The sequence below is a fragment of the Chrysoperla carnea genome, chromosome 3 (assembly GCF_905475395.1).
Source record: "Chrysoperla carnea chromosome 3, inChrCarn1.1, whole genome shotgun sequence".
Classification (NCBI taxonomy): Eukaryota; Metazoa; Arthropoda; class Insecta; order Neuroptera; family Chrysopidae; genus Chrysoperla; species Chrysoperla carnea.
The window spans coordinates 86,188,943-86,214,399 of NC_058339.1; the positions used below are offsets into that span (position 1 = coordinate 86,188,943).

The following is a 25,457-nucleotide window of genomic DNA, read 5'->3' on the forward strand; positions in this document are numbered from 1 at the left end:
GCTAAATAATTAAACAAAATTTTCAATTAATGATATTTTGAAAATTACTCCAGATATCAAAAATATTTAGTCTTACATTTCGTCTTATATTGTCAAGTTATAACATAATTCACCATCAGTATTGAACATATAAATTTTTTTTTAAATTGTGTCCCCACTACCTGCTCATACATCCTTAATTAGTCTGGCACAACGAGTTTTTTATTTTCAATAATTTATTAAGCTTTTAACTTTAATAATTTTAATAGTTTATTTTTTTAATTTCCACCGACTAGTTTTGGAGAAATCTATGAAAACATAGCATCCATCTACCGTTTTCCCTTAAAAACAATGTTAAATATCACCACTTTTGAAGTCATTTATTATTTAAATAATCGGGCAATCCTGCCGAAAATTTTCAGAATTGATTTGAACTTAGCCTTACTTTATATTTTTTTTAAATCACGCTTTTATTTAAAAATGCCTTGGTGCTCGTACATCCTTAAAAGATTATAATAAACTTAGAAATATCTAAAATCTTAAGAATTCTATAAACTTTAAAAGAATGGTTTATAATTTCTCCAGTAAATCGAAAAAATGATCCTATTTTTTTTCTTCCTGGAGTGAATGATACTTTAAACTTGCGTATACGCTAGACGCAAAAAAATTAATTCCATGATTAAAGATTAAGTGCTTTTCACGATTCCATTTTAAAAAGTTATTTCTTTAAACGAGTATATAACATCAAACAACTTTGAAACAATATAGCTTTATTCAAAATTATTCAAAATCTGCTTACTAAGTGGAGAGCCATTAGATTTTTACCTCGGAATTCAAGGATAGTCAATGAATTTTTATGAAAACTGTTCGACTGCATTGTTTAAAGCTTACTTAAAAAGTTAAAAAGAAACATTTGTGCGATCTTGCCCAGGGGGTGGGGCAAATCCCTTCTTGGGTGTGGAAAAGTTTATGTTAAAAATGATAACGGGATTCGATAGAAGGGTAAATTCTAAGCAAAAAAATTATTTAAGTATATTTCGAAAAGACAATACTTTTCGAGTTGTTGGCGCTTGAAATTCGGAGTATTTAACGTCAAATAACTGACAAATTTTAAAAAACATTAAAATGGGGGAAGTTTCAAATCATTTGAATGAAAATTGACGGAGTTATCATGAAAATAAAGTTTTTCGTACCTTTTTTTTATGTTATATTCATCACAAACACTGAAGAATTTACTACGGGAAATAAAATTAATGCCGTTTTTCAATTTACTTAATATAGGTTCTGGCAACATGCTCAAAAAGTTCTAGCAGTTTCGGATATATTTTTTTTAATATTGCAATTTAAATGCAAAAAATTTTTTAAAAAAATACAAAAAAATGTTTTTAGCGTTATATAACTCGAAAAAAAATCTGCTTTAAGTAAGCTTTAAACAATGTATTGGAACAGTTTTTATAAAGATTCATTGACTATCCTTGAATTCCGAGCTTTTAACATATTTATACCTTACGGATCGCTGTTATACGATTTCTTTGAAATGCAAACATGCAATTAAAAGTTCATATAAGAAAATCACAAAGGACATTTTCCTACTTATAGAAAACAGTTTTTATTTTTAAGTACATGAAACCCACACAAAATAAGTTTCAGATGATATTTTCATAAAAAAGCCTCTTGTCACAAAAAAATAAATAAATAAATTCACTTAAAACTTAATATTTGTTTTCGTCAATTTGTTTGGGAGGAAAATGTTTATATAAAACAAACCGAATAAAAAATAAATAAGGGCACTAAATAATTTTATTTATTTTCTAATACAGGGGATTTTTTTTTAAACTCATATTTTTGCACAGAAAAACATTTATTATTTTTTAAACCACTGTTATCACTAATTCTCCCTTTTTTTCTGCACACACATATATGGTCCGTGAGCCGGTAATAAATCATCTCATAGTCTACGTCATATTGTTAAATCACTTTTTTATGATAAAGTAGAGGTCTAGAATAATTTATCGAACTTCTGATTTTTTATGCAAAATAGTTGACGCAATAACTATTCCTTATTAACTAACATTTGAAAATTAATTTCGACAACGGAAACTGAAGTTAAAATACGTATCAATTCCAAGTTGGTATTAACTCGGTCAGTTTTTATACCATGTATATATGAAATATACATTATATTAAGTTTAGTTCCAAATTCGTAACGCTTAAAAATATTGATGCTACGAAAAAAAATTTGGTATAGGTGTTCATTGAATCATCTAATTAGTCCATTTTCGGTTGTCCGTCCGTCCGTCTGTGAACACAATGACTCAAAAACGAAAAAAGATATCAAGCTGAAATTTATACAGCGCACTCAGGATGTAAAAAGTGAACAATTAACTCAGTCAATTGTTTGTTTTCACTTGTTTTTATCAAATTTTATCCATTTTTATAATATCTTCAAATCAGTTGAGGACAAAAACTTTGATGTATGTAAATTCATTGATGTATAATAAATAAAAGTCCATAAATCCTTTATCAGAACTTGTTAAATACAGGCGTGAGTAACTAGTAAACCTTAATATTCAAAAATCGTAAAATTAATATACTTTTATGGTGGAAGTGAGAGGAAATAGAAAGTCTTTTTCATACAGGAATTCATATTTTTATTGTTCCTAGCGTCTTTCATATTATCAACAGATTTTAACACAATTAGAAAAAAAACTGCTGATTCTATAAACCAAAGATAACTGAAAACCTCTTTGAAATTTTTGACTAATTTTTTGATAAACGACCAATTTTGAGGAAGGAATTTCTCACAATGTGTTTAAAAAAAAGACAATTTTTCTAAACTATTCGGTTTACAAAAAAATGTTTCAAACAAAAAATGTTTGCGTTTTAAAGAAGAACTTTCTAATTTAAACTGTTCGTCTAATGTTTGCCATTTATGAATAAGAGGGAGGTTTTAATTGAAGCGGAAAACTTATTATTTATTAAATTCAATACCCGTATAAGATGTGTGCTTTTTAAATTAACATTTTTCGTTTGAATTATTTTTCTCGATTTAACTTATTTTTGAAGTTTCACGCATATGTCAAGTTAAAAAAGACACTGTATCCTCATAAAATGTTGGTTTAACATTATGATGTATGAAATACACCACTGACTCCCGGCCTAATATGTCGTAGATATAAAAAACTACACACCAAAACCAAATAAAATGAAAACATATGTATAATTTCCACCTTAGTAGAATACAGTCCTTTTTGTTTAAACGTTGTTTATACCTATTTATATATATTTATTATATGTGTTTGTGACTAACATTGTATATGCTGGGCCCACGTGTGTCCCCCGTGGCGTTGCCCATTTATTTCAGCCGTTGTTATTCAACACACTTCAGGTTCGGTCAGCACTTGGCGCAGCACAACGTCGCAAGCTATCCTTTAAGAATGTTTCCAATGTGGTCGTACAATTATTGCATAGTATCAAATATTCAATGGAGGTACCTTTCTCAAATATGGCGTTACAACCTGGTGACATGAAAGGGAATTCTGGAAGGAAGGTATGTACAATTTTTGAATATAATTACTATAATGTTCATTTTTTTTAAATAATAACTCCATCACGGAAAATTGGACAAAAATAATTTTGTTTCAAGCACTACAACAGAAAAGTCCACTTCCCCGTGATCAAGTTATTACAATCTTGATTTTAAATATTTTTTTTTTTTTTTTTGTTCGAATTCTTTTTCTAATTGGTTAATCATTAATTTTGAAGGAAACCTGACTAGAATATTAAATTTTGAGATAATGTATGTTTTGTTATTCAGTGAACTTTCATAGAAAAGTTTTTGTTTGGTATAAAGTTTTTGTTTATATATAAAGTGTGTGTTATGAAAGTTCAACCATCATTAATCATAGATTAGTTGAAAGTTTTGATATATTCATTACTTCACAGAGACGATACAAAACAGATTTCCAGATGTGTTACTAACTGTCTTTTTCGTAAAGCTTCGTTTATATATTTCGAAAACTTATATGTTCAATTTTCTTGATTTATTTAATGTTTTTAACAAAAAACGTGTTTTTACGAAGTTTTTCAAAATTTGTTGGTGAATTTCTTAATATTTGCATCAAAAATTCCTCCCAAATTCGTTTGGTGGAAAATAAAATTAGTTTATTGTTAGATACGTTCTTATTAGGATTGCCACCTCAAAGTTCTGAGAAGTGGGGGGATAAACCAGCAGAAAGTCGGAAGATAGTGAATTTATATTTTTTGTACCTAGTCATTTTTTCCATAATTGAATATTTAAATAGATACGCTTCAAGTAATTTAAAATAAAAGCTGTTCAGAATTGCCAAATTTTCCTGAATATGAAACAAATAATCAAAAAATATATTTTTTTATTGAACTCTGAAGAACTTATGTTGATATCGGGAGTCGGGAGATACTATACTCGATATCGGGAGTCTCTCGATCAAGCCTGGAGAGTTGACAACCCTAGTTGTTATTCAACATGTTGCAATATTCTGGTAGAAGCTTAACTAATAAGTTTCGTGTTAAGAAATATAAAATGAAGCTTAAAAAAACTTTAACACTTTCAGATAGAATCTCAAATAAACGTTTCAGAGATGAAGAGATTGGACCGAGAAGATTTCTAGGCAAAATATTGTTTATTTTTCTTCGTATGTTGTAGATTTGAAATAAAAAAAAAAGTTAGAAAATTGATTTGCAATTAAAATTAACAAACGATTTTTTTGGGTAAGCACAAACTGTTACCTCAAAAAACATAATATTCCAAGTTTTGGTAAACAATTTTTATCTTGTTAAAACTGCAGTCAAACGCGTGGATTGGATATTTTGGGAAATTAGAAATCAGATTTTGCGCTGTCTAAAAATTGCATCCAAGTATACATGCGATATTGTCACAATAAAAAAATGACCTAAAAAGTACTTTTTTCAGCATTTGTTTATCAGATCAGAATTTTTTATAGAGACTACTTACTAAATCCGCAGCATTTTTTCAGGAGTCATTTTCAAGACTCAGATCTAATCGTTGCAATAACTTCACGTGTCTCATCTTTAATATTTTGTCGAGTCAATAGATATTAACTACTTCGCAACTTTAATTAAACACACTGTGTATAAAATCAAAAATTTTATACACAAAACATATTCACTAAAAACTTTTCAATACAAAAACTTTATAATTATCAATTACTTTACATAAAATTTATTAGCTAAAATCGATTAACATATTATTTATTATTCAGGTTTCATTCAATATTTAATAAATTTTAATTATTAGTAAAAAGGGTACTTTTTATTATTATAAAGTATATTTTTTATTATAAATTTAAGTTTTTAATAATATTTTCATAAATTTATGCATTAAACTTTTTATATGAAATCAGTGCCACACAATTATTGAGTTGTTTATCGTTTTTTATTTCTTTTTCAAATCTGTGGCTCTGATTTTTATTAGTTTTAGAATTATGTTCAATAGATTCACGCTAGAAAACGCTATTATTTTTATTGTGTTTTTAATCACAGAGTAAAATCACAGTTTTAAATTGACATTTTGCTAAATCACTACTGTACACTTCCTTCTAACATTAACAAAAAAAACTTTGTCAATATTTCTTTATCAAGAGTGCTGGACAATTGTAAATCAGAAATTGATTTATTGTTTTGATTTTCAATGCACATAGAGTGTTTAAGAAATGCGTACCTCATAAGCAAAGCTATTTTTTCTAGAAGATAAAATTTTAAAAAGTTTTAGAATTCAATATGAGATGGTTTTTCGTTAATTATCGATTCTAATTTTGAGAATTTCTCAAATAATATTAGTCGGCTGAAGTTTTTATAATACCTTGTAAAAATCACCGCCAAATATTAATCGAGAAATTCTCAAAATTACAAACGATAGTTACGAAACTCGTTTATCGTTTACGGTTCACCGTATTCAAAATTTTCAAAAGATATTAATCTACAACCTAATCTTCTTATGCAATAGCTTTTCCACTCTGTGAAATAGGTATGAATCAACTTGCCCAACACTCTTTGTTCAAACAATTTGAACACTATTTTTTGCATGATATAATAATAATTGGAATCACTTAAATTAACCTCAGTGATAATATAATACTTTCTTTAAAAATATATCCAAAGAGTTTCATTTGAAGACTTGAGAAAAATATTCACTTATGACTGAAAATATTCATCATGGAATAAATTTTAGCTTAAAATATGTCATTAAAATTACTATGTTGCATAGATTCTACCATTTTATATCGATTAATTTCTATCAAAATGTATTAATTTTATTAAATACAAGCTATATTTTTCAAAATTGACTTGAAAATCGCATGAATCAATTCTTTGCATCAATATATCTATCCCTGATTTACGACAAAATTGAAATTACTATGTCGCATACATTCTACTATTTTATGACGATTAATTTCTACCAGAATATATTTATCTTATTACATACAAGGAATATTTTTCAACTTTGCTTTGAATTGAAAATTGCATGAATAAATGCCTTGCATCAATACATCTATCTTTGATTTACGACCCAATTCAAAATACAATAAATTGTTAACATTTATTGTTTAACATTTAAAAGACAAAGAATAATAAAAATTCATTTCGATAATATGTTGTTACTTGATGACGTAATATTAATTTTTTGCGCCGTAGACCACTGTACATTCGCCTTTTTTTCATCAAATGATACAACGATTGTGAAAATCACAAATTTGACACCCAAGTTTTAAAATACATTTGAAACCACCAAATTTTGTGTAAAGAAGCAAAGTTTGTTCAGTTTCATTAATTGACGCTCATAATTATCCTTTTGGTTCTTAGCAAATTTCCGAAGGAAATAGAGCTATTGCTTTTGTTCGGATGATAGAATTTTGAAAAAATTTCTTCATAAATTCTACCTAATAAAAAACAATGTTTTTGTATTTTTTGATCAGTTTTAAGCAAAAAAGTATCACTTACTTTTGTGATTTTTTAACTAGACGCTAGTTTTCGAAACAAAAATCTTAAAAAATTTAAAATTATATTTTCGTTTTTAAGAAAAATGTGTTATTTTTTCAATCTCTGAAGGAATCCGCTTTGCTAACGCAGCTCCTGCGCTACGAATTTTGCAGAAATTGAATACGTTCCTCCCAATTCTTCCTGTATATAATACCAAAGATAAATGTGTTCTAGTTTTTATGAATGAAGGATGGTAACGACAATTTTAATAAAAACACAATATATTTACTTTTATATAAAACATATTTTTCTATTACGATTCAACCGGCTTGAACTCACTAACATTCATTATATTTTATGATATCTAAAAAGTGTAAAATAAATTTTTATAAGCCATAAATAACGGATTTCTCTCTAGTAACTTTAAAAAAAACAGTATTGGGTGTTTCTATTACCTTGTCCAACGCAAATAGTTTCCTAAAGTTGTTGAATTCATAAAGGAACTGGGACGACTTTGAATTCTACTCTGGCCTTAGACAAAACATAAAATATACTTTATAATAAAAATATGTTCATCATAGAAAAGTCATCGCTTTTTGCTGGCAGCATGTTTTTCGGAAATGGAATAAAATTAATTGTTTTTTATTCACTGCCTCTTCTGAATTCGATTTTCAAAAACTTTACCCAACAAAAATTTTAATAAAAACCAATTTCCCCATATTTTTTCTTCTATATCTTGTTGCTTCTGCCATTATAGAAGACAAAAACATGCAGAGATTGATTGATCTTTTGCTTCAATGTTATGTTCCCTATAAAAAAGTATTCTTTTTTATTAGAAATCCGGCTCAGTAGCCGAGCGAGTAAGGACGTCTTTATTTGCTTTGACTTCTGGCAATTAAGATTAAGAAGAGCATTTTAAAATGAAAAAATTATTTCTAATCATAATAATGTGGTTTAACTTTCGTTTTTCAGGCCACGTCTATAACAGAGACCACTCACATCATTATTTTTAATCTTTATTTATTTGTTAAACTACATCCGGTTATACAATTAATTTTATGATGTGGGTGGAGTCGGCACAGCATGTTTACATCACAGATATTACGGGTTCTAATCCAGGCAGCGGCAGAGTGAACAAAAATAGTTAATTCGGCGCTAAATTAATCACATTGTCGTCGCTTGTATAAAGAACGAAGTAACCGACTCCACATACATCATAAAATTAATTGTATAACAGAATGTAATTTAACATATTAATAAAGATAAAAAATAATGATGTGGGTGGCCTCTTTTATAGGCGTGGCCTGAAAAACGGAGGTTAAACCACATTATTATGATTAGAAATAATTTTTCCATTTTAAAATGTTCTTCTATCTCTAACCGATTGGAAAATACTGTTAACTTTTTTGTGAGTCTGAGTAATAAATTCAATAGATAGCATGAAAATTTTATACGTAACATTTTTTTGTGAGATTAACCCTGTATATCCTTATGGATATTTCATTTATAAAATGAAATAAATTATAGTTTTCCAATATATTTTTTAAAAACTATAAATTTTATTATATTTTATGTATGAGGATATTTATACTTTCAAAGTTTTATATTATACGTGGGTTTAAAAGTGTTTGCTCTATGAACACAAATGGTTAAATCTAATAAGTCTATGGATGAACTGTGTCACTAGGGTTCGAAGAAATATTTAATTGAGAACCATTTAAGTTGACCCATTTGAAAATCTCGATAAAGATAATTCGCTTACACATGAAAACATCCGCAATTTTTTTTACTTTATTATATTATAAATATAATAAAGTATTGCGATCGAAAAAAAATCGATATCGGGGTTTCATCGGAAATACACGTTTTGAGGGTCCCTGATTCCAAAAAAGTGGCTTTTAAAAAATGTTGCGTCCGTTGGTATGTCGGTATGTCGGTATGTCTGTCACCAAGCTGGAGCCTTCAATTTTCAACCGATTTTTCTCAAACTCGGTACATAGGTTCAGTTTGGTCATAATTCCAGGCGATTTTTTCCCTAGGCCTTTTTTCAAGGGTACTTCCCTCTAGGCCAAAACAGGATTTTTCGGGTTTTCTCCAAAACAGCTTTAACGATTTCGATTAAACTTGGCACAAGGCTAGACCTTAAGGTGTTACTAGGATTGGTATAAGCCACATATCCGGGAAAATTTGAGAAGACCCACACCCTAGGGAAAACCTTTCCAAATACAGAAAAATGGGATTTTCTAGGAAGAGGCTGAGGGAACAGAAGTGGAAGTTGGTATCAGGGTTTATATCAACAAGGTCCTAGGTTTGATATAACTCCCCTCTGGGACCCCTCGCCCCTGAGCCGTGGAGCTGGAGGGGATGAACTCGTCAAAAGTGGTCAAATCAACCCTACCCAAATTTGATCAAATATTATTTAAAATGTCTTTTTAAGTAACTTTTGTAACTTGGTAATCTTTGCTTAGCCTCACCCTTACCAAACTACATCCTTCTAAATATTATATTAAATCAAATAAATACCTAAGCCTGTTCCTCATAAGTATTCAAATTGTTCACATAATCAAATAAATCAAATAAAGAAATAAATAAAACTTAATAAACCCAAATTAGTGAAGTTAAGAAATTGAAGCTTTTCCTTGTTTTTAAATAATTCTTACAATTGGCTGCTTTCAACAAAAATATTACAAGAATAATATATCAATTTTATAATAAAGTCTTGTCCGATGTTTCGGACCATTTATTTAAATTTTAGATGTTATATACTCTATTTTAGACCTCCTTCATGGAACTAGCAGCCAATTTTTAAATGAAAATCACCATTTAATTGAACTATTTTGGCAACTACATGGAAAAAAATTGTATGATATATTTTCTGGGGATTTCTGGGAATTTTTTTCTGAAAATTTGGTTCAATGTTTATTTGGTACGGATTTTTTAAAACTTATTTTAACTATAATGCATATTTATTATGCATATAGCACCATATTTTTCATATAGTAAGTCCTGTGGGAGAATTGTGAGAGAATTTTTTATAATTTTGATTTATTTTCATATTATCGTAAATTAGTCATTAAATCAAGGTCGTTTAAGGACGATAAAATACCTACTATATATGGGACATAAATATTTATAAAGTCAAGATTTGTTTTGCTAACCCGTGCTGACTCGCGTTATGAGTACTTTTCTTACGCTCGATTTAAAACACAAATATCTTTTATTTTTCAAAAGGTATATGTGGCAAAAAAATATTAACTTTCGGAAATTTTTGGGCCTGTTCACGTACTTTCGTTAGTTTAATGTAAAATAATCCAGTAATCCAATAACCCAGGTTAATCCTGCTAGTAATCATATGCCTGTCTCAAAGATTAAACCATGCACGTCTCAGTACAAGCCAAATTAAGATGAAACTTCGAAAGGCTTATTATATCAGTTCTGGTTCCTTTTAAATCGTACCCACATTTACCTGGATAATAGCTGATTTAATATCTAGTGCATTAAAAAATATGCAAGGGTTGTGATTTATAAAGATGAAGAATATTTAGCGCGGGAAATATTTGACGCATGTGCCGCACGCGTGAGGAAATCTCTTATCACGCGACTAAAGATTATCAAACGCTTGACGCGAGTGTTGCCGGGTTAAATACTGTTTATAAAGCTCTGATAGATTTTAAATTTTAATAATATACTATATTAAAATTTAAGCTAAATTCATTTTACTCATATTGAAAAGTAATTTTAATGCACACTAAACTGAACTGTGGTTTACGGATCCAAAAAAATAGTCCATTATATTGTAAAAGAAATCTATTATTTCTTCTTCGTTTTTCATGAGTCATAGTAGCTAAATCGACCAATAATTATATTTTCTATTACTTTTTTTTTTTTTTAAATTCAGTTAAAATAATACTAAAGTTGGTGGCCTTTTTTTATCCTATACGAGAATCTAAATATTTGCATAAAGTTTTAAATCGAAAGTTTATTTTTACGAAAAACTTATTATAGTTAGGTATAAGAAATTTTATAAATATTGGTTTTTCGTATACTTTTCGATTACATAAGTTTGTGTCGTTTATTTACCAAAAATTTATCGTACCGGAAATATTAATATTGTCAACGTAAATGTTTTTCAACCATATTTGGATAATACGATAAGTTAATATTTTATGATCCGTGAAACACGAATTCAAAAAACGGTACAGTTAACAAATCATTTATGATACGATTGTTTTTGAATATAACTCAATATAAGAAACGATCGTAATTTATCTAGATTAGATCACGAGTTGAGGACATAATTTAAAAAGCAGTAAAAAATAATTGGAAGACAAATTATGCACACTCGTATATTCAGAAAAACTGAAACTGGGGAGTAAAAACAACACTCAACTAAACCAAAGACTTTGTATGTTTTGAAGGCTAGCTCAGTTTTACTCTTAAGTAAATTCTAGATGGCCTAGAAAGATTTTTGTAGGTAGATGATGTTGGTAATAATATTGCAGAAATATTAAAGCAACCGATTTTGTTTTTGTTTAACTTTTATGGTTGCAATGTTTGTTATTTCTATTCTTCTTTAAACTTTTAACATTTTAGTAATGTTTTCGTTATCCAGTTTTCTTTGATTTTGGATCTGTTGTTTGGTACTGATTTGGTGCTGACCTATTGGAAATCTCAAAGAACCTTGGAAAAATGCAAATCAAAATAATGAAGCTTTATTTTGTACTACAGGATTTCTTAGGCCTAAAGCATTTACGAACTGGTAAAAACTTTTTAATCATTGCCATCGAAAATATTATAGGAAAGTATTCTCTACAAAATATATAAATCCAAATTTTTTGAATTCAATACGACAGGGTTTCGTAAAACCATGATATAAAAGTATCCCTAATTTTAATTATTAATTAAAGTGAATGTCATCTGAATAAATTTCAAAAAGTCTTCAACGTTTTTCTTAAATTTAAGTTTACATTAATGAAACTTAAAAACTAAGATTTAAAAAAAAAAGAAAAAAAAAGTATTATAAAAGTTTTATATTATCACTTTTTTTAACAAATTTCTACCAATCAATATACACTTTTCATAAAGTGTCGATAAAGTAGAACGAAAATTTATCGTAGTTTTTTTATATATTTTTGCATGAATTTAATAATTTGTGTGGAGCTCAAGTTTTGTATTATAATATTTTTAAATGTAAGTAGTTCCAATATTTGATCTTCTTGGTATTTAAGTTCCGTATATTTAACTCTCCTTCAAGCGATATTTTTCTGTTCTGAGAGTTTGTTAAATATTCGAAACTAAAAATTATTTTGGTTATCATTTGCATGAGACAGTATTATAAAAATATACTACTCTTATAAGTTTGTTGAATTCTTTTCGTGTGTTTAATATTTATTTCGAAATGCGAATTTGTTTTTAAAAAAAAAGTTGTTTATAAAAAATCAATAACTTTAGTCTCGATTATTTCATTTTATTTTAGTATAATGGAATCGAGAATATTTAAAATATAAATTTCCATACTTTTGTTTAGTTTTCTTATGCTTCTGTGTTTTTTTGCTTTTGTGAATTATTAATAAGTGCAATTATACATATAAATATATTATGAGCTTCTATACAGAGTGATTTATTAACCTTGATCATTAATATTTATTACAAATCAAAAACAATCATTTAAAAACTAGTTACATTTAAAAAATCTTCGATGTAAAATAGCATAAATTTTTTAAGTTATTATATTTTGGACCTAAGAAATATAGAAAAATTATCTATATTGAGAAAATCACTAACAATATCAGTCAATATGATAGTAATAAGTAAGCTATAATCTTAAAGAAATAGCAGTGGTCTGAGAACGGCTATTTTTTTAATAAACAGTTCATTGATACATTTTAACAGTATTATTGTAAATAACTAAGGTTTCATATAACCCATCTATTTATTCAGTTAAACTAAAACTCAGTTTAAGCCTGTTCGTATTTCTATTTTAAGGGAAAGTTTGTCACATGGAAAAATTATTTTCCCAATAAAGCTTTTTTAAATCTACACTTCTATTAGAAGAGCAGATATTCTTCGAACAACTAATTTTCTAATCAAACTTGGCAACCTGATCAAACCATGTTTTGTTTAATAATCTAGGCGGTTGGACAATTCCGACTACAATTCCACAAAAACATCTTAAAATTCCACAGAAAATAGTATAGCAATATTTCCACAATTACACAAGTATATCAATTTATTGATATCTATTTGTCTCTGGACTACGTACGACCCGACTACGATTTTACTTCGATTTTATTTTATTTTATGGTTTTAGTATCTTACGTTTGTTTAATGCTCATTCAAAGAATCCAAACAGTTATGAAACAAAATTACACCTTTTCTGGGATATTTTTAATTTTAATAGGTAATGAAAACGCTGAACTCATGAAAATTTAAAACAAATTTCCTAGAAGTCTTTAGTTCACTATGAAATTCCATACAAAAGTCAACGTAACATCTCTATCTCTTTTGATTTTCAGGCTATTTCAAATTTAATTAAAAGCATTTTAATTTTAGAGTATGTGAAAATGCTTTATATATATCGTAATAGTTTAAGATTCCCGTTACCATTGTCTATACCATTGTATATTACATACCCTAGGAAACGTCAAAATTAATCACTATAGTTTTCTGTATAAACTTTATATCAATCTTAATAAATCACTCTGTATTTGTGTATAAAGTATGTCTCTACACTGTAGTTTGTATAGTAGTATTTTTGTATTATAGTTGTTATGTTTATTTTTTTTTTTACATTTTAGGATGTGGTAAGTGTTCTACTCTCTGTTGCTCTAAGTGCCCCCTTATTGTATCTGTACATTCAAAAAAAAAATCAACTACAGTGTAGTGTGCAAGTTTTCAAATAATTTTCCACCAATCAAAAAATAATCCACCAAAATCAATCAACCATCACATATATTCAACAAACAAACTATAAAAAAAAAACAGTATAGTTTTTTTTGTCGTATATTGTATGTGCTATCTCATTCTATTACATTAAGTTTAATTTTGTATATTATTGAACAAATTTTTACGTGGTGTAAGTATATTAATAATATAAATATTGTAGGTAATTTTTTATTTTACATTATTTTAAGTAATTTTTATAAATTCTTCTCTTCTTAAAACTAAAGAGAGTTCGTAAAATGTTGAAGAAGGAATTATCTCTCATTCTTAGATTCGATATCCAATATTATATACATAAAAGATCGTTAGATTCTGACGACTTCTATGGAGAAATTTCTATACTATAAATTGTTATACACAAGGGTATAGTGTAAACCAGGTTTAAAGGTTAAAAGCTAGTACAGATTTTCAAAAAGGCTGTAATTAATCCATTTACATAAATCCGCCTATATCTATCAGCCAGTTTATCCATCAGCACTGAGATTCATGTATGCTCGTTTTAGATCTAATAAATGAGTTTGTGAAAGAGTAAAATCAGTATGATCATTAGTTTTGCAACAAAGATAAATTACTAAAATCATAAGACTTACAAAATTGTTCAAAAGGAAAAATTGTTTGAAACGTTTTTTTTCACTCTTCTCTTTTTGTATGTATCGTATGATACTTAACTCAGTATTGATTAGGTATTAAAACAGTTATCTTTGTTATAGCTCTTGTCTAATCTAAGAGGGTCGATATTCTTTTCATCAAAATACTTTTTTATAATATAATGTTGCATTTGTTTTTTCCATTCTCGGGCATTCGAGCTAATTGATCTACTTGATGTTGTCTTTCAACTAAACAAGTAACTAAATAGTGAATTAAGGAATCGAAATAATTGATAAGGGCAGTAATATGTAAACATCCATTCCGTCGAGAATTACGCTCGGCGTATCTTTTTTTAACCATCAGTAAATGTTCATTTTTAATGAAATTAATTTTAATCAACTTTATTCATGAACGGTATTTTTCAGGCCAGCCAGCCTATGCCATTTTTTTTTTTTTGAGTTACCTGTTCGTATGGATCTACACCGATCTGTTAAACGATCGAAAAATTGGTATCAGAAGCAAAACAAATTACAAAAATAATGGTATAAGCTTTCCTGAAAAAAATCGTTCATGGAAATAATTGATTAAAATTAATTTAATTAAAAATAGCCATGAACAATTTTCAATATAAAAACTATGCTAGGCGCATGTTTAAAGATCAACAAATTTTCATAAAAATGTGTCTCATTTCATTATCAGATGGGTGAAGATCGACCCTATACCGTCTCTTGTACTATTGGACGAAATATTTACATGAGATTCTAACATTCCATAAAAGCTTTTATATTAGATATAATATCTTCTTCAATATTTGAAAAACTTTCAGCATATACTTTTTAAAGTACTTAATTTGCGCACAATTTTTTACTTTTATTGATTATAATATAAGATGGTGGGGCAATGTTTTTACCCTTCGATTAATCGAGTCATGGTTTTCATCGTTACATAGAAATGTTTCGACCATTTTTAATTAGCTTCAAATTTGGTTAGCCATACAAATGTTAGCTCTGATTAATTTTTCATATTTCTAATATTCTAAACAGCGGCAAAAAGGTCACTATTATTGACCGACCTTACCGAGTCTTGTTTTTATTGATTCATGAACCAATTAATAGTCATACGAATAGTTTAATGTTTTCTTTTTTGATATATACGTTTAATAATTTACGGGGCTAGCCTTAGCACCGTTCGGTGATTTTCGTTTCCATCGATACATACATATATCAAAAACTTTCTGAATAGAAGCATATTATTTTTGATTATTAAATAGAAATTTTAATATTTATAAAGAATTTTTCCATTCTTTTGCAATGAAAACATTTTCCAGTTCGAATATTGAAATTTTTAACAACGATTTTTAATTTTTTTAAAAAGTTATTTTTCTTTTCTCGTTCTATTTAGAGCAATTTGAATCTTCAAAAATTGAATAAATTTCGATCAGTTGAGCGGAAATTGAACTCATACATCAAAAAATCCTTTGTCTCTACTTAATCGCCATCTTATATTATAATTATTGTATAAAATTAGTAATTATTAGTTATTTAACAAAAATTTTTAGTTGACAGATCAAATTTTTATTTGATAATAACTATTGTATCAAAGAAAACGAATATACATAGCTTAAAACTTCTTCACAGCATGGATATTTTTTGAATGATGCAAAAAAAAAGAATTGATTTTATTTAATATATTCAGCGTGAATGTTTACGATGGCTAGACTTAACATTATTATTATTGACTTTGAAATCGTGCTGAGACTGCTGAGAGATACAATTAACAAATTTTTTTTATCAAATTTAATATTCAAAAAAATATTAAAAATGATTGGAAATTATTATCGAATAAAAAAAAAACAGACATCAAAGATATTAGACCAGATGGTTTGGGCGTTGTTTTTTCAAAATGAATTCACTTCAGTTCTCTTAAAAAACAGTAGTGGTTATAAAAATATGGTATCATACGGTTTCAAAATTTAATAATAATATTATGACTTTGAATTTTCGACATATTAAAATTTTAGTAATTCTATTTGCACTTTAATTAAGACAATGCACTTTATTCTAAGTCGATCGCAACAATCACAAAATATATAAGTTGCACTTCGAATTGCTTCCGCTTTCACCATTTTTTTTAGATCGAAAACCGAGAATGATATAAAGTCTCTATAAATTAAGATTAATGGTCCAAAGTCTTCAAATATCGCTTCTCAGCCTGTCCCGATTCTTTTCGAACCAACTGTTAGCTACTGATTTCAGCCGAAAAATACTATCAGAATTCGTTTGAAAACATCGACGCCTTTACCTTCTTAAATATATTTCATGCTAATTAAAAATGATTAGAAGTTATGAGAGACGAAAAAATATACATAAAGAATATTGTTAATTAAATTTGCTTATTTATTAAAAAGATTTTTACCTCAATGAGCTTTTTTAAACATTAAGTAAAAGCTAATTACTGATAAGAACACACGAAGAGGAGTATTGCCATTTATATTCTTAAAATGTGGTTTATATTTTAGTTTAATTTTACATTCACGTTAATTTTCTGTTTTTTAAGTAAAGTGTACAAAAATTACAATGAGATGATAAATTTCCCACTAGTAATGGTTGATTTCAGCATAACGGTTTCATTCACCTTTGAAACTATTAAAAAGGCCTCAAATATAAAATTTATTGAATAAAATCAATTTTAATAATTGTTGTGTATAAGAGAAAAATGAAAGTTGATATTTATTTAAACTAACGATGTGATCGAAAATTTACACTGATTAAAATATTTTATTACTTTTGGTAAATGGCACGATGACGCCATATAAAGCTTAGGGTTACTAAATTGGTATAATTACAATTTTTTTCTACTAGTATCGCTGTCATGCGCATCTATTCGATCAAACACTTTACAAAATCATTACCAAATTCACTCTGCGAACTTTTTACGAATTTATTGTATTAGGGATAAATTGCACCAAATTGAAAAGCACATTGAAGACGGTTGAATTTTGTATATATATTTCTTATCAATAATTTTAAAACAATTTAAAAACCAAACATTTTCTTGTCCTTTTAGCAATATAATTTATAATTTCCAGGCAGTTTAACGCATCCTGTGTTAATCAATGCAACTGCTCACAGATGCCAGACGTACTTCATCCCTACCCATCTTAAAATAGACTCACGAAAACGTTGTCAGTTCTCGTACCAAATAGATATACATAAGTGCCTAATAGAGGTAACAAAAACATATTAAAAATGCATAAAATTTAATCAAAAATCAATTAAAATTAGAAAACCAATGTGAAAATAAAGTGATAACAAATCGACTTCAATTACAACCAATATTATGCATTAAAATATTCCACATTTTGTCGTTTCATATAATGCATTAAGAGCCAGGCCAAAAAAAATCGTTGAATTTACTAAAGCTGAAAATATGAGGATTGGTTATAATAGTTGTGTACGCACACATTCTGCGGTTAGTCAAGCAAACGATAGAACAGGTGTCAGATATATGCTATCGAAACGGTGCAGTTTTACGTGGGACTAAACCGAATTTACTAAATATTGCATATAAATAACGTTTATGATTGTCAGTCAGTTGGGTGTTAGGACGGGTGGTCAGTCAGCCCTTATTTATGAACAATAAATAAATAAGATTCATTTATGATTTCCGCGGTTTATGAATTTATTAAAGCTGAAAATAGTTACACAGCTTGTATATTGCTGAAATTCCTCAAACGATCAGCTTTAGTAAATTCAACGAATTTTTTAGATTGGCTCTTGCAGTATAAAATATACAATAATCGTTTCCCCCCTCTCTAACTCCCACCATTAAACTGTATACCTATAATATATTTTATATGATAATTTATTTACATAAAACTAACCTAGTTTTTGCACAATAATACAAATATTGAAATTGCAATGTGTATTATAACTTCCGTTCATTGCGCTTTTGAAATAGAAAAAAGAAATTATATTTTTTTATATCATTATACAAATAGAATAACATTGTTATGATTATCTTAGAGCGGTTCCTTATAGCTTTATCTTCGGAAATTAATCATACAAAATTCCGTAACGAAAGCATAATTTTCCTTGTTGTAGAATTATCCGTGAGTTCTTGGCTTCAGCAGTGCCAACATTGACTTTGATATATTTCTAACTTTTAGCAAAGCTCATCATTTTCTCGATCCGTTACCAGTACCTCCTCCAAACTATTAGAAAATCATGATCCAAGGAAGCCTTCACTTGTTATCCCTCATTTTTTTAGCTGTTTTCTGTAATAACTCCAATGACTAAACAGACTAAACAGTTCTGCTTATCATTCAAAGGGATACAGATCCTACTACAATCTTCAGCCACAAATTTTGAGGAATGAAAGAAGAATCTTCGTTATATCGCTTCTCCCCTTTTCTTTGTAATTTCTTCGATATTAACTTTTAACTATTTGATACTGATAGATGATAGAGTTGAATTCCAACTCTCCAAACGGTCTTTTCTTGTTAGTCTTTTCATTTAAGGTAATCTTTTCATTTAAGGTAATATGTACTTGAAAATGCCATATAAATCCTTGGACTTTAGTATATTATAGAGCACGTGAAGGATAAGAAATTTCCGACTAAACTGGAAATGTAATTCGAAAGTACAATAATAGGCCACACTGATAAACAAAAAAACTATCTCTCCGTTTTTGGCCAGTCGCAAAATGTAATATTTATTGAACATTGTGTTTTTTTTGGAATTTTTTTTAGAAATTTCTGAAATCTATTTTTCTCCTTTATGGCAAAATACATATAGTGGAGTAAATCCATCCAGATTTTGATAATCATGTTTTTTTTAGCAGATTTCTTTCGTTGTAAAAAACAGAGAAATTGAGGATGATTGCATACGGCAAAACAGATGACTGCATACAGCTTTGATACAATTTAATAGACACGTTTTGTTGAATGCCTCTGCTTCTGTTGATCGGATTGGTACGAATAAAAAAAAGAAATTGTTCCTGCATCAACCTTGCTTGCTATCGAACCCTGAACCTTGCAAAATATTCTCAAAATCAAGAAAACCGAAGTAACCTCCTATTTGCAACTTTCTCTTATAAATTTTCGAAAAATGAAGGAAATGCTGCCTGCGCCTCATATTTTTCGTAATAGCTATTTATGATTTTATACTTTAATGTATTCGCTGGAATCATTTTTAATATGAAACTATTTAACAGATGGATTTTATTTCATCATCTGTGCAAATATAAAAACCCAGATAATACAACGTTATGGCTTTATCATTTATTTACATTCGATTTATCAGTCATATTTATATGATGTTCGTATGCAAAATAGATAAAATTTTATTAGGTAAACGACATTCGATTAAAAATTCATTTTTTAATTTGGATAAAAATTAAACCGCTTTATAATTATTATTTCATAGTTTCATAATTAGTTAAATATTGTAATAGTATTACGTTTTATGGGTCAGAAAATTACCCAACCGTTTTCGAAATACGTATTTTATAGTAAACATTCACCAATTCAAAAACTCGTTTCATCAATTCATACGTTGGAAAGGAATATAGCGACGGTATACACGTTGGTTCTAGATCCCTGTAAGACTTTGAAATGTGTCATAACAACCATAACTTCGTAGGTGGCTTTATTACAAGCTTGAAACATTGTTTATTTAGGAAAATAAATTATTTCAGATCGATTTTGAAGATACCTCGAAAAATACTCATCAAATTTTGTCAAATAATCAATTTTTTTTAGGTTTTTTGGGTCCTAATTTCTCTAAATAGTGCAAAGACTTGAATTGAACAAGTTTCTGAAGTATCGACTGAATAGATTTCTCTGGAATAATAGTCGTCGTATTCCATATTAGTCGATATCTCAAAAACTACACTTTCAATCGTCAGAAGAATCCGATTTTTGTATTATCGGTAGAAATAAAATATTCCCATTTTTTAAATTTTCTTTGGGGTCCCTTTGCAAAAATCCCGAAAGGTTATCTGTTTCGGATTTTGATGAAACTTGGTATTTAGGGTAATGCTAACTCAAAAACTTCAAAAAACAGATTCATTTAACTATTAGATGTGAATTTTTTGAGATATCACGTCTTATAATTCGAAACAATTTTGGAGATATCTCCATGAGGTCTTACGTAATCATCAAATAAGCTGGATTTTAAAATTTTTGGAGTCTTTGTTTTCCTAAATAATCTTAAGGCATGTAAATATGGTTGTTTTTTTGCGATTGAACGAGTTTTTGATCGACTACATATATATCTCTTCATATTCGATTTTAGTTAATATCTCAGAAACTGTTAGACAAAACGACAAAGGGATTTCCCAACTGTGTGGAATTTTTATTAATGGAAATCCCTTTAAAAAATATTTTTATGATTACTATGAAAATATTTTTATGTCACCGTAAGTAGCAAGCTACTTACGGTAACACTGACCCAAAGAGTACAAAAATCGGATTCACTTAACGATTGGATGAATATTTTTTGGAATATCACATTAAATCCTGTACGAAAATCAGTTAATTCGAAGCAAATTTTAAGAAATCTGAGTACAGAAAGATAATTTTAATTTATTTTTCTAAAGAATTCGATAAAAAATTATCCATAAAAAGTTGTCTATATCGATTATAGTTAAATAGTTTTATTAGATAATTTTATCTATTCCTCTAAAAAACTATATTTTACTATTTTATGTAATTACTTTCTTGTTCCGTTCAAGAACTTCTTTTAAAACTATTTAGCATATATTACAAGCTCATACTATGTTTGTTAACAATATTCGTTCAATTTCTTGTAACTATGCATATAATTTTATAGAAAATCGATTTATAAAATTGCATTTATACTTGTATAGTCAAGTAATTGTTGTGCATTGAACCAATTTTATTTCTCTTAAATATTGTTATCTTATTTCTTGGTATTATGTTATTGCTATTTAAATAAAATAGTTACTTTTATTTACATTACATAATAATTTTATAATCATAAAAATATTATCATATTTATTTTCTACGTTCAATTACTTATACAGGGCTTACAAAATTGTTAAGGCTGTTATGTACAAATTTTTAATTGGCGTGAAACTATTTAGTTTTTATGTATATAAAAGTTTGTAACGCTTAAAAATATCGATACCAAAACAAAATTTTGGTATAGGTGTTCATAAAATCACCTAATTAGCCCATTTCCGGTTGTCTATCTGTCGTCTGTCTGTCCGTCTGTCATCACGATTACTCAAAAACTAAAAGAAGTATCAAGCTGAAAGTTTTATAGCGTGCTGAGAACGTAAAAGTTCAAGTTCGTAAATGAGCAGCATAGGTCAATTGGATCTTGGGTCCGTAGAAGCCATCTTGTAAACCGTTGGAGATAGAACAAAAGTTTAAATGTATAAAATGTTCCTTATAAAAAAATAAACAACTTTTGTTAGACACATTTTTTCGTAAACATCACTGTTTACCCGTGAGGGCGCAAATTATGCGCAAATTGTATAGTACGTATCCAGATACAATAGAATAAGAAAAATTTCTATAGTCCCAAGTCAGGTAAAAATGCCCTCCCATAAAATGGTGAAAGAAAATTTTGCAAGTTTTCTTTTATTGGGAGTGTATTTTTACCTGCCCTGGGACTATAGAAATTTTCCTTGTTCCACTGTACTTGGATGTGAAAAATGAAAATTGAGAAAACTAACAGGATTTTTGAAAAGTACCCATGGTAGGTAGAATGTGAATAATACCTACAACATATCCAAATTTCAAATCGATAGAGTAAAGGCTATTATTGCAGTGCTTGAAATTCAATTGTATCCATTCTTTATATAGAAAACCACTTTTCTTTATACATTTTTTTTCCACAAATGAATATTTAAAAGGATTATAAATAAAGAGGATACATAACAGCCTAAACTTCGATCTTTCTCCTTCTATTGGGTTTAAATATTTGTGAATAGATACATACATCGATTTGAAATACATAAACATTTAGCTAAATTATGCGTACATAAAAACAAATTAATTACTTATTTAAAATTGAACATGTATCACTAAAAAAAAAAAATTAAAGCCAAAATTTAATGATTCATCTTTTAATTTATTTGAAAATTTTCTGTGAGAACTGACAACATTTTCGTTTTCATAGGGAAGACTTAAAATGTAAAGGTGGCATAAAAAAACTTTCTTTTTCATATCTTCGGAAAAATATAGGTACATTTATTTCAAAAAGAATGTCTTTCATCGCATCATGAAGTTAAAAAAATAAATATCAACTTCAATAAAAATTGTAGTTTGAGTAAAAATTAAAATTAGATTATTAAACAAAAATGAAAAATTAAAATAATGAATGACATTAATTTATGTTGTGTGGCCATATGCGTGTTTTGTAAATTTATAATTAATTATTTTATTTTTATCATATAATTTCATTATTTTTATTTTTTAATTATTTATTAATTAATTATTATTATTAAACTACACTCTTTACAACTGAAAACACTTAGTTGTTTTATTTTTATTTAAAAAATTAAAAAATAAAAATAGAAAAAAAATCACACACAAAAATTTAAAAATTTTATGGTGCTGTGTAATGCTCAGTATTGTGTTGGGTGGTCTCGCTTCTTGTAGGTGCTAGATCTGCAGAGGGCGCTGCACGCGGAGCCCCCAGGGGCCTCTTACAGTGACTCGGACAGCCCCACCGACAGCATATCTAAAGTGAGTTTTCATACGTCATCACAGCAACAAAAATCCAAATTGACACCATAAATATTTATACAATAACCGTTTTATTCTCACCGCTTTTTTCTTTTTCCAAACACACAAAATTTTATTTTATATCAATGTTTCTAATTGTGAATAATATCATTAAAAAAACCCTAACTCACAGCTCCGCCATAATTGATTTCATCATACAATCATTGATTAATCCTAACCCAAAAAATAATAATAATTATCATCGCATTGTAAAAATATTAATTTTACTAACGAAAATTTCCTAGCAATTAAAGCAATGTCAAAATTAATTTTACTTTTCAAATATATTGGTTTCGATTTTATACGAAATTCTGAAGATCAGTTTGCAATCAATATCTAGCTTAAATTCGCTGTATCTTTCTTGCACTTGTCGGCACAGTCCAGTAATTATAGTCCTTGCATATGTATGTCTTATATGTACGTTAGTCAATTGTCTACAGCTAGCTTTTAGCCTTAAAACTGAAGCAAAATTGGTTTTAACAGCATCAATCAGTGTTGTCAGATTGGGCTATCTACCGCCGATTGGGCTTTTTCAACTGTCGATTGGCGGTTAAATTTTCTGTCGACGGCTAATAGCCATTTGGGCTACTTTTAATTTTCAGAAGTATGAATTTTACGTTTTCCTTCATATAACTTTCGATAGCAAATAAATAGTATATTACACATCTTGGAAGCGAAAATAAAGAGTGCCCCTGATCTTCTGTTCATTAAGAGTCCCAGGTGAAGCTGAGGGTAACAACAATGAGATCGGAGACATTCTTTATTTGCTCCCGTGGTGTGTATACTATTTTGATGCTTGACGAAGGTGGATAGCGACAACTTCGCTTAGCACAGCAGGACGTATGTTGACAATTTCCGTCCGGAGGCGAGAAAAAATATGTGTGCGTGCGGCTCATCAAAACTCTCATAAAACCTATTGAGTGGCAAAAATAAAGGCGGTGTCATAATTTGAAACCAATTAAAATTTTTAGATTTGTATAAATTAAAAACGTTGATAGTAGCTTTAAGTGTAGCTTTTTATCTCAATTATTATAGTTGTAGCTTTAGATGTAGTCATTTTCTTTTTTTTTTTTAGTTAGATTTTCTATTAATAATTTCCATAATCTCTTTACACTATACCTTTCAGAAAAACTATTTCCACACATCATATAAACACACATAACAGAACATTAAACCCTGGAAAAACACCAAAAAAATCAATGGATGTTTTTTGTTTCAAATAAAAAGAAATTTTCTTTTATATTTTTATAATTAAAATGAGTTTGTAATATATTGTAGAATAAAGTCACCGAAAAATTTAAGAGGCCATTCAAAAAACGACATTCCAGTATTTATCATCAACCATCAAATCGAGTGAATAAATATTTAGCACAAGCAATTGAAGCAAGAAGTGTCGATCGTGAAAAATCAACGCACGTTAATTTGGCTACGTTATATTTTAAAGATCGTGATAAAGAAAATCAAGTAAGTATATTTCGATTATTATCTTCTCAGACAGTGTAAGTTTGGAATCAAAAGGCCGTGAGTTTGATTCCAATTCAATTCAATTTATTTTTTTTTTTTTAACAATACAAACATTGTACAGAACATGCCATAAAATGGGATAGGGAAAATGGAAGGAAGGGGGAGGTATGCATCTATGGCTGACTTTGTTAGGAACTATCCCGGTATTTATCTTTATGCAAACCTAATGCAAAACCATAGATAATGATAGGTAGAATAATCGGTACTTGATACTAAGGCTCAGATGCCTCCCGAGTAATGCTGATAGAAGGATGTAGAATTCAAATGTACTTAAATAAAGTACATAAAATTATAAACTTTAAATTATATAAATCAAACTAAACAAACTAAACGATTTTCCCGACAAATGTATCAAAAACGGAACCCTAAATTTGCACTTGAAACATAGATAAGGACATTCTCCAATAAATTACCCTTTTCTTTATTTCTCTCTCCAAACTGAACCGATTTTGAAGATCTCGACTCTTTTTTAGTTGTTTCGGATACGGAACCCTAAACTCGCACTTGAAACATAGCTAAGAACACTCTCGATTAAATTACCTTTCAAACAAAAATCAGAATCGGCTCATCCGTTTAGGAACTACGTTGCCACAGACAAACAGACACACGCACATAGCGGTCAAACTTATAACACCCCTCTTTAAAAATGAAACCAATATAATTTAAATTTCAATGTACTATTTATTAT

At 28.3% G+C, this 25,457-nt stretch overlaps 1 protein-coding gene across 10 annotated transcripts in view; it reads left to right on the plus strand.

Annotated features, from left to right (window-relative positions):
* Positions 1 to 25,457, plus strand: part of LOC123296813 (Ca(2+)/calmodulin-responsive adenylate cyclase) — a 198,526-nt gene that overhangs the window by 154,337 nt on the left and 18,732 nt on the right. For 5 of the 10 annotated variants that reach the window (XM_044878468.1, XM_044878477.1, XM_044878471.1 and 2 more), the window contains 4 exons: positions 3,344 to 3,529; positions 13,755 to 13,760; positions 23,120 to 23,206; positions 24,524 to 24,709. In XM_044878468.1, coding sequence (XP_044734403.1) covers positions 3,344 to 3,529; positions 13,755 to 13,760; positions 23,120 to 23,206; positions 24,524 to 24,709 — 465 coding nt within the window. The remainder of the gene's footprint in view (positions 1 to 3,343; positions 3,530 to 13,754; positions 13,761 to 23,119; positions 23,207 to 24,523; positions 24,710 to 25,457) is intronic. The other 5 variants (XM_044878473.1, XM_044878475.1, XM_044878470.1 and 2 more) reach the window with 5 other exon arrangements.